This window comes from Rhinopithecus roxellana, chromosome 2 (genome assembly GCF_007565055.1).
Source record: "Rhinopithecus roxellana isolate Shanxi Qingling chromosome 2, ASM756505v1, whole genome shotgun sequence".
NCBI lineage: Eukaryota > Metazoa > Chordata > Mammalia > Primates > Cercopithecidae > Rhinopithecus > Rhinopithecus roxellana.
The window spans coordinates 27,088,145-27,097,950 of NC_044550.1; the positions used below are offsets into that span (position 1 = coordinate 27,088,145).

General features: G+C 36.6%; 1 protein-coding gene across 3 annotated transcripts in view; it reads left to right on the forward strand.

The window, feature by feature from the left end:
- UGT8 (UDP glycosyltransferase 8) overlaps positions 1–9,536 on the forward strand; it is an 86,202-nt gene extending 76,666 nt beyond the window's left edge. For all 3 annotated transcript variants that reach the window (XM_030926221.1, XM_030926220.1, XM_010380631.2), the window contains one exon: positions 7,242–9,536. In XM_030926221.1, the coding sequence (XP_030782081.1) occupies positions 7,242–7,608 (367 nt within the window). In that variant the 3' untranslated portion in view covers positions 7,609–9,536. The remainder of the gene's footprint in view (positions 1–7,241) is intronic.
- The last annotated feature ends 270 nt before the right edge of the window (positions 9,537–9,806 follow it).

A 9,806-nucleotide genomic window follows, 5' to 3' on the forward strand; every position in this document is an offset into this window, starting at 1 on the left:
AGGTGTGCTTTTTAAAACATGATGTTCTTTCATGTGTGTATATATATGCACACACATATACATCATATATGTATCATATGTATGTGTGTACGTATGTGTGTATATATATGCAGCCTTTCAGGAAAGTTTGTAAAATATAGCTCTAAGTAGAATTATGGGGAAACAGTTGCAGAACTGCTGAGATTGGGTCGGATAAAAAGGAAAGCGCAAAAATCTAGGTTATTCACAGGTAGTTAGTCCAGCTGTGTTTTGTGAGGCATGAACCAAGCTGAATCAGAGCAAGAACAGGTTACGATCTTAGGTCACATGGCAATTCCAGCTCTAGAATATTGAAGAGATGTAAGTGCTTGATTTAAGCATTATTCTATGCCATGAATAAATTTATATCATTCCCAAAAGTATGCATACCAGATAATGAGTTAATCATATGTAACTTGAAAACCTTAAATATTTAACTGAAAGGATTTTGTACATAGAAAGATGTCTTAGTCAATGTAAAAATGCCAGTGATTTGTATAGCATGTCCTTTGCTAAAAGTCATTATATAAACTGAAGTCATTTGTCTTTGTTTCAAATGTGATAATATTCCACATTTAACAGGTGATAATTATTGAAAATATTAGTTTGCCTCACTAATACTGTGTCCGAGATATTCTAGTTTAAACCAAGTAACTAATACTGAAAAAGAAGATTCCTTTTATGAAGCCAGCATTATCCTGATACCACAACTGGAAAGACACAACAACAATAACAACAACAACAACAACAAAAAGAAAACTTCAGGCCAATATCTCTGATGAACATCAATGTGAAAATCTTCAATAAAATCCTGGCAAACTGAATCCAACAGCACGAGGCGGGCGGATCATGCGGTCAGGAGATCGAGACCATCCTGGCTAACACGGTGAAACCCCCGTCTCTACTAAAAATACAAAAAATTAACTGGGTGTGGTGGCGGGCACCTGTAGTCCCAGCTACTCAAGAGGCCGAGTCAGGAGAATGGCGTCAACCTGGGAGGCAGAGCTTGCAGTGAGCTGAGATTGTGCCACTGCACTCCAGCCTGGGCAACAGAGCAAGACTCCATCTTCAAAAAAAAAAAGCTTATCCACTATGATCAAGTTGGCTTCATCCCTGGGATGCAAGGCTGGTTCAACATATATAAATCTATAAAGGTAATCTATCACATAACCAGAACCAAAGGCAAAAAACCACGATTATCTCAATAGACACAGAAAAGCCTTTGATAAAATTCAGTACCCCTTCATGTAAAAAACTCTTAATAAACTAGGTATTGATGGAACATATCTCAAAATAATAAGAGGTATTTATGACAGATCTACAGCCAACATCATACTGAATGGACAAAAGCTGGAAGCATTCCCTTTGGAAACCAGCACAAGAAAAAGATGCTCTCTGTCACCAATCCTATTCAACATAGTCTTGGAAATTCTGGCCAGGGCAATCAGGCAAGAGAAAGAAATAAGGAGGATTCAAATAGGAAGAGAGGAAGTCAAATTGTCTCAATTTGCAGATGACATAATTTTATATTTAGAAAATCCCATCGTCTCAGCCCCAAAATTTATTGAACTGAAAGGAACTTCAGCAAAGTCTTAGGATACAAAATCCCTGTGCAAAAATCACAAGCATTCCTTTACACCAACAATAGGCAAGCAGACAGCCAAATCATGAATGAACTCCCATTCAGCAATCACTACAAATAGAATAAAATACCTAGGAATACAGCTATCCAGGGATGTGAAAGACCTTCAAGGAGAACTGCAAACCACTGCTCAAGGAAATAAGAGAGAACACAAACAGATTGAAAACATTCCATCCTCATGAATAGGAAAAACGAATATTGTGAAAATGGCTACACTGCCCAAAGTAATTTATAGATTCAATACTATTCCCATCAAACTACCATTTACATTATTTACAGAATTAGAAAAAACTTTTAAATTTCATATGGAATCAAAGAAGACCCCATATAGTCAAGAAAATCCTAAGCAAAAACAACCAAAAACCCAAAACAAAACAAAACAAAAAACAAAGCTGGAGGCATTACGCTACCTGACTTCAAACTATACTACAAAGTTGCAGTAACTAAAATAGCATGGTACTGGTACTGAAACAGATATATAGACCAATGTAGCAGAACAGAGACCTCAAAAACTACACCACACATCTACAACCATCTAATCTTCTACAAACCTGCCAAAAACAAGCAATGGGGAAAGGATCTCCGATTCAGTAAATGGTGCTGAGAAAACTGGCTAGCCATATGCAGAAAACTGAAACTGGACCCCTTCCTTACATCTTATACAAAAAATAACTCAAGATGGATTAAAGACTTAAATGTAAACCCCAAAATCATAAAAACCCTAGAAGACAACTTAAGCAATACCATTCAGGACACAGGCATAGGCAAAGACTTCATGACTAAAACACCAAAAGCAATGGCAACAAAAGCCCAAATTGACAAATGGGATTTCATTAAACTAAAGCTTCTGTACAGCAAAAGAAACTGTCATCAGGGTGAACAGGCAACCTACAGAATGGGAGAAAATTTTTGCAATGTACCCATCTGACAAAGGTCTAATATCCAGAATTTACAAGGAACTTAAACATATTTACAAGAAGAAGACAACCCCATCAAAAAATGGGCAAAGGATATGAACAGCGACTTCTCAAAAGAAGACACTTATGTGGCCAACAAACGTGTAAAAAAGCTCAACATCACTGATCATCAGAGAAATGCAAATCAAAACCACAGTGAGATACCATCTCACGCCCAGTCAGAATGGTGATTATTAAAAAGTCAGGAAACAATAGGTGCTGGTGAGGCTGCGGAGAAATAGGAACGCTTTACACTGTTGGTGGGAATATAAATTAGTTTAACCATTATGGGAGACAGTATGACAATTCCTCAGGGATCTAGAACCAGAAATACCATTTGACCCAGCAATCCCAGTACCGGGTACATACTGAAAGGAATATAAATCATTCAATTATAAAGATACAAGCACACGTGTGTTTATTGCAGTCCAATTATAGCAAAGACATAGAACCAACCCAAATGCCCATCAATGATAGACTGGATAAAGAAAATGTGGTACATATACACCATGGAATACTATACAGCATTAAAAAGGAAAGAGGTAATGTCCTTTCCAGGGACATGGATGAAGCTGGAAGTCATCCTCAGTACATAACACAGGAACAGAAAACCAAATACTGTATGTTCTCACTCGTAAGTGGGAGTTGAACAATAAGAACATATGGACACAGAGAGGGGGAAGAACACACACCAGGACCTGTTGGGGGTGGAGGGTGAGGGGAGGGAACTTAGTGGATGGGTCAGTAGGTGCAGCAAACCACCATGGCACATGTATACCTATGTAACAAACCTGCACATTCTGCACATATATTCTGTTTTCTTTTTTTAGAAGAAATAACGACAACAACAAAAACCCCAAAAAGTATTCCTTTTTAAAAAATTCACAACTTAAGGCCGGGCGCGGTGGCTCAAGCCTGTAATCCCAGCACTTTGGGAGGCCGAGACGGACGGATCACGAGGTCAGGAGATAGAGACCATCCTGGCTAACACGGTGAAACCCCGTCTCTACTAAAAAATACAAAAAACTAGCCGGGCGAGGTGGCGGGCGCCTGTAGTCCCAGCTACTCGGAGGCTGAGGCAGGAGAATGGCATAAACCCGGGAGGCGGAGCTTGCAGTGAGCTGAGAACCGGCCACTGCACTCCAGCCCGGGCGACAGAGCGAGACTCTGTCTCAAAAAAAAAAAAAAAAAAAAAAAAAAAAAAAAAATTCACAACTTAAGTAAAATTACACATCTTACATCTCTGCTTCCTAATGCTTTGGATTCATTTAATAAAAGCCTATTGCTTTTTTGTTCATTTGTTTGGGAGGATTATTTTGAGTCTGAAGCTTTTATTATTATGAAATAAATTAGAGAGAAAGATGGAGAGTTGATGATTATTAACTTAGCACATATCCAACCTGTGATCAACTTTTTTTTTTTTTTTTTTTTTTTTTTTTTTTTTTTTTTTTTGAGGCAGAGTCTCGCTCTGTCGCCCAGGCTGGAGTGCAGTGGCCGGATCTCAGCTCACTGCAAGCTCCGCCTCCCGGGTTTACGCCATTCTCTTGCCTCAGCCTCCCGAGTAGCTGGGACTACAGGCGCCCGCCACTTCGCCCGGCTAGTTTTTGTATTTTTAGTAGAGACGGGGTTTCACCGTGTTAGCCAGGATGGTCTCGATCTCCTGACCTCGTGATCCGCCCGTCTCGGCCTTCCAAAGTGCTGGGATTACAGGCTTGAGCCACCGCGCCCGGCCGTGATCAACTTTTAATAGAAAATATTTATACTTTTGTAAAATTTAATGTACATGTGAGCTCTTTACAAGGTAATTGTTTTATTAAAAGGGGCTTTATCTAAGAGATCCCTTGGAATAATTTAGAGCTGTCTGGAGTGACCATTTTAATCACACCAATTTGTTTTTGCAATATTCATATACTTACTGGAAGGAATTTTGAGTTGTAAAATAAACTGTGTTCATAGGACAATGCCAATACACTAAATTTGAGGCCAGTTTCAGCATGGAAAATACCTGCCTCTCAAAAATTTATCTGTGAATTCTCCAATATACCTTTCCAGTTGATCCATGGACCTCCTCTAAACAGAATAGTCATACAAAATGAAATCGGTTAGTAAGCAATCCAGCTTTATGAGTCTACTCCTACTTTCATCAGTCTGACTGATGAAAGTCCCTGTTCAGATAAGCTGAGTCAGATGTCAAGAGCTTTTCTGATAATTAGTGATCTAGGACAAAGTGAACATATTGGAGTCCCATATGAGTTAATAATTTATTCAAGAGTGCAAGAAATCAGATTTCCCATTAAAGCATCTGTTTAATCATCACTAGAGAAAGGGTTATATACACAGTGACATTAAGGTACCTGAAGACTTAAGATTGTTTTTATCCTCCTTTTCCATCTTTGTTAAAAGAGAAGGTTGGATTTTATTTTCTAAGATGTCACGTTTCATTTTTTGTATTAATATTTGGTGAGGTTTTTATACTTTTTAATACAACTAGATTTATTATCTGGTCATAATTTTCTGATGAGGCATTGATGAGAGAGAAAACGTGCCTGTTAATTACATACTCTTATGTAATAGCCTTAATTTGCATTTTCTTTCACTCCTAACAACGTTCTGTTCACTGCCTCTCAAATTTGTTTGCATAATTGTTAAAACTTAATGTTTAGGTCTAGAGTGAAATCATAAAAAATAAAGCCTCATCAAATCAACTCAAATATCTGAGTAGATTTTTCATTAGGCTTTGTAATCTCATAGCTCCATCCTCACATTTCTAGTGGCTCTCTCGGCCTTTCCTTTCATTACAGCCCAAACTGTAATCATTTCCAGCAGCATGTGCCGTGTTCTGTGTTACTGTGTTCTGTTAATTAAGTCTGCCATGTGAGTCATTCAAGCTGGAAACACTGCAGTTGCATATGATCTCTCTCTTTCCCTTCACTTTTTTTTTTTTTTTTTTTTTTGAGACGGAGTCTCGCTCTGTCGCCCAGGCTGGAGTGCAGTGGCCGGATCTCAGCTCACTGCAAGCTCCGCCTCCCGGGTTTACGCCATTCTCCTGCCTCAGCCTCCCAAGTAGCTGGGACTACAGGCACCCGCCAACTCGCCCGGCTAGTTTTTTGTATTTTTTAGTAGAGACGGGGTTTCGCCGTGTTAGCCAGGATGGTCTCGATCTCCTGACCTCGCGATCCACCCGTCTCGGCCTCCCAAAGTGCTGGGATTACAGGCTTGAGCCACCGCGCCCGGCCTTTCCCTTCACTTTTAATCCACACTCTTACCAACTCCTGCAAACTCTTCTACTACACCATTTCCCTTATCTGTCTAATCCCACCACCATTTTTTTAGTCAGTCTTTCATTGGCCATTATTGAGGTCTTTTTAATGGACTTTCCATCACGAGTATCTTCCCTCTGCTTTAACAGCCAGTCTTCCTGATCTAATGGCTCCTTGGTTTTAAGAAAGAAGCTATTATAGCTTGTCATTCAGAATACCCAAGGGGAAGACTCATCTTCTTCCAATCTAATTTCTAACTAAATTTCATACTTTTTCCAAATCAATTTATTCTGGGCGTATTCTTACTCCCCTACTTTTATGATTTAGTTTACACTCTTCTCTTGGCTTTTTCAAGTCTTCACATATGCCCAATCTTTTGTTCCTCTATAATGCACAACTCAGTAGTGCTATATTCTCCATGATAGATTTTGTATCTCTCGAGGTGGAAATTATTTCTTATGTCTAAAAAATACAAACTTCAGTCATGAATTCATGCAAGAGGGCTTTAGCTGTTTGTCAAAGACTGGCACATTAATGTGCAGTCACATGTTTTTAGATTAAAATAAAATGCTTATATTTTACTACTTTGTGATTCCCCATTTTCCTTGGTCTTTTAATCATTTAAGAGGGTGTTTTCTTTATATATATATATATATATATATATATATATATATATATACACATTCATACATATATGAATACTGCATATAACATCAAATCTGACTTCATGGTGTTTCTCAACTCTTTTTTATCTCTTTAATAATGTATCATCACCCCATATTTAATGTTATTTTAAACTAAGACAAAATTAAATATTATTGCTTAAAAAAGTGGTAGAATGAAGTTCTATATCTTTTTCTCCATCTTTCTTTTAGAATCTAATAAATTTAGTTTCCATCTTGGTTGAGACTTGTTGATTTATATTATTTAAAAGTATGTGGAGAGAAGAACTACATGTAATGTTGTGTGGAAACAGCAAAGGGTTTGGAGGCAAGAAATTCTGGGTCTCAACTTTGTAACATAATCAAGTTACTTAGTCTCTCTGATTTTCACTTTTCTCACCAATTTAAAATATATTTTATTGAGTTAACATAAGATAATGTGCTTAAAGCACTTAACACAGTGCTTGCTTTGTAACATAATCAAGTTACTCAGTCTCTGATTTTCACTTTTCTCACCAATTTAAAATATATTTTATTGGGTTAACATAAGATAATGTGCTTAAAGCACTTAACACAGTGTTTGTACATGCAAAGTACTTACTAAAGAATAGTTGTTTTTATTATTTCCCCCTTTTACATGAAGATATGCATAAATATAGAACTTTATTATTAACCTCTTCATTCTGTGTCCCCCTCTCCATAGCTACCGTCAGAGGGCCCAGAAGCTTTCGGAAATTCACAAGGATCAACCTGGTCACCCTGTCAATCGAACTATCTATTGGATAGATTATATTATTCGTCACAATGGAGCCCATCACCTACGTGCCGCTGTCCATCAAATCTCTTTTTGTCAGTATTTTTTACTGGATATTGCCTTTGTGCTTTTGCTTGGTGCTGCCTTGTTTTACTTTCTCTTGTCTTGGGTGACAAAATTTATCTACAGAAAAATCAAAAGTCTGTGGTCTAGAAATAAGCATAACACAGTTAATGGACATTATTACCACAATGGAATCCTCAATGGCAAGTACAAAAGAAATGGCCATATTAAACATGAAAAGAAAGTGAAATGAGCCAACAGCCCAGGTGATAGAAATAAATTGGTTCACTCATTGAATTTTTATTGCTATTATTTAATCTAACAGCTACTAAAAGTAAAACAGTAAACAATTCTAACATGCCCTTATGAGATCTACTAATGAAATTCTGTGGAATTAAGATGGCTGTAAAAAGCACAAACCTAAAATGCAAAAATATATTTTATTCAAATACTGACGTAGAGAGTTTTGGCACTGAACCTTTTAGAAGCCTTAATTATTTAAATCAATTAAGTGACTGTGTCAGACCTTAGTTTTAAATCTTCATATGTGTGTGTCCTGGATCAGGAATGGTTGCATTTTTCTTAATAAGGTTGTGTGTGTGTGTGTGTGTGTGTCTGTGTGTGTATGTGTCTCCTAATTAAGATAATTTTTACTGGCTGATTGTTACATTTGTTGAGAGTACAACACACTCAAGAATAAAGTAAAAGGATAGTCAGGATCCAGATGTTTCTTTTCTACCATTTAATATGTGTGAACTCAGAACACTACTATGAAACAACACTTTCCCCAAAACTGAATGCAGAGGAAGAAAAAAAAAAAAAAAGGAAATGGCACAGTTTTTTTTGTAATTTTTGTTTTATTTTTGTTGTTGTTGTTTTTCTTGTTTTTATTTTCTGATAGAGTATGGCCACTTCTGGGGGAAAAACATGTAATTAAGTAAATGTATACATTGGTTTTCACATTTTACTTTTGTTTTCCCACTACCAATAATTTTCCTCTGGAACAATTTTATAGTTTTTTTCTATTTAATTTTAATGAGTAACAATATGTTAAATACATAATTAAGACAAAGCAATGAAATTCTGACTTTATTCAAAGTACTGAAGATTATTGCTTCTAGGGCATTTTTAAACAGCACCATTGTATTGTTGAATGTTTATGTAACTGTTTGATGGCTTTTCTCTAATGTAACTTTTGAATGTTCAGATGTTACATTTCCAAAGTTTTACTTTTAAAAAACCATCTTCTGATCCCTTTTATTGTCCAGGCCACACAATCTATATATTACATAGGTGCCAACATTTAATTCCTTTAAATGAAACATTTGCAGTTTTCCATATTGGTACCTGCTTTGTCTGGAGAGGTCTGAGATCTTGTAAACAAATCAGACTTTACACTATATACAGATGTGACAGATAAATTGAACCACTTGTTTGTGAAAATGAATTCCTATCATCCTCCTCATTCCCTCAGCCCTCACCTCAGCAGCCTTTTCCAGTCATTGTGGCTGACATGGAGCAGTGACAGTATTCATTTGAGAACAGGGATGCAAGTCACAGACATCATAAAATCAGGGCCTCCCTGCTGAAGCATTCACTAGTTGGCAACTATGAATTTCTTCCATGTCATTCTGTTTACTTAGCACTTGCACTACCCTTGTTGGTTGAGTGTATGCTTTATTTGTTTGTAGTTTGAAATCCCACATCCGATAGCTGAGAGTAGGCAAATACAACATTTACCTAATGTTTCTCACTAACATGGAAGAGTTGTGAAAATTCTATAGTGCTGTAAATCCTTGGCATACACTATGACAAACAACTTCATTACTCTCCCACCAGGAGCTGCTCTCCTGCACTTAGAAATAATGTCACAAGTAGTTTTCTAATGCACAATGCAGACAAATGTACTGCTCTCTGAATACTTGAAGAAATGGTATTATACATACATAGAAACCGATTAGTTATACCTTTTCACAATCTTATTACGATGTTGCCGTTAAAAGGGAAAAAAGATACAGGCAATGAATGGTGGGATAGTAAGAGGACTTAGAGTGTATGAATGAGTTGATTTTACTTTTTTGGAATTGGATTAAGTTGACAGTAGGCACTGATTGGATGATTAAGCATAAGTTAATCTCCACTGTGATAAAAACTTAAATAATAAACATGATTTAAAATAGAGAAGTGTTGTTGGAATAAAATTTTTATTCAGATTTTATTTCATAATATTATATATATTCATTTTAAACATGTTTCTAAGACAGGTCTCCCAGCTTTTGTATGTATTTATGAGTGTGCAAACAATGTATTAAATGTGAGACTTTTTTTTTAAATTGTTAAACAGAGGGATTTACCTTACAAGGACATGGACATGGATCTTAAAATTCTGTTCCAGAAGTAAGAATGTTAAGTATAGGTATTTACTGATCATTGTTGTTTTTTATTTTTTCT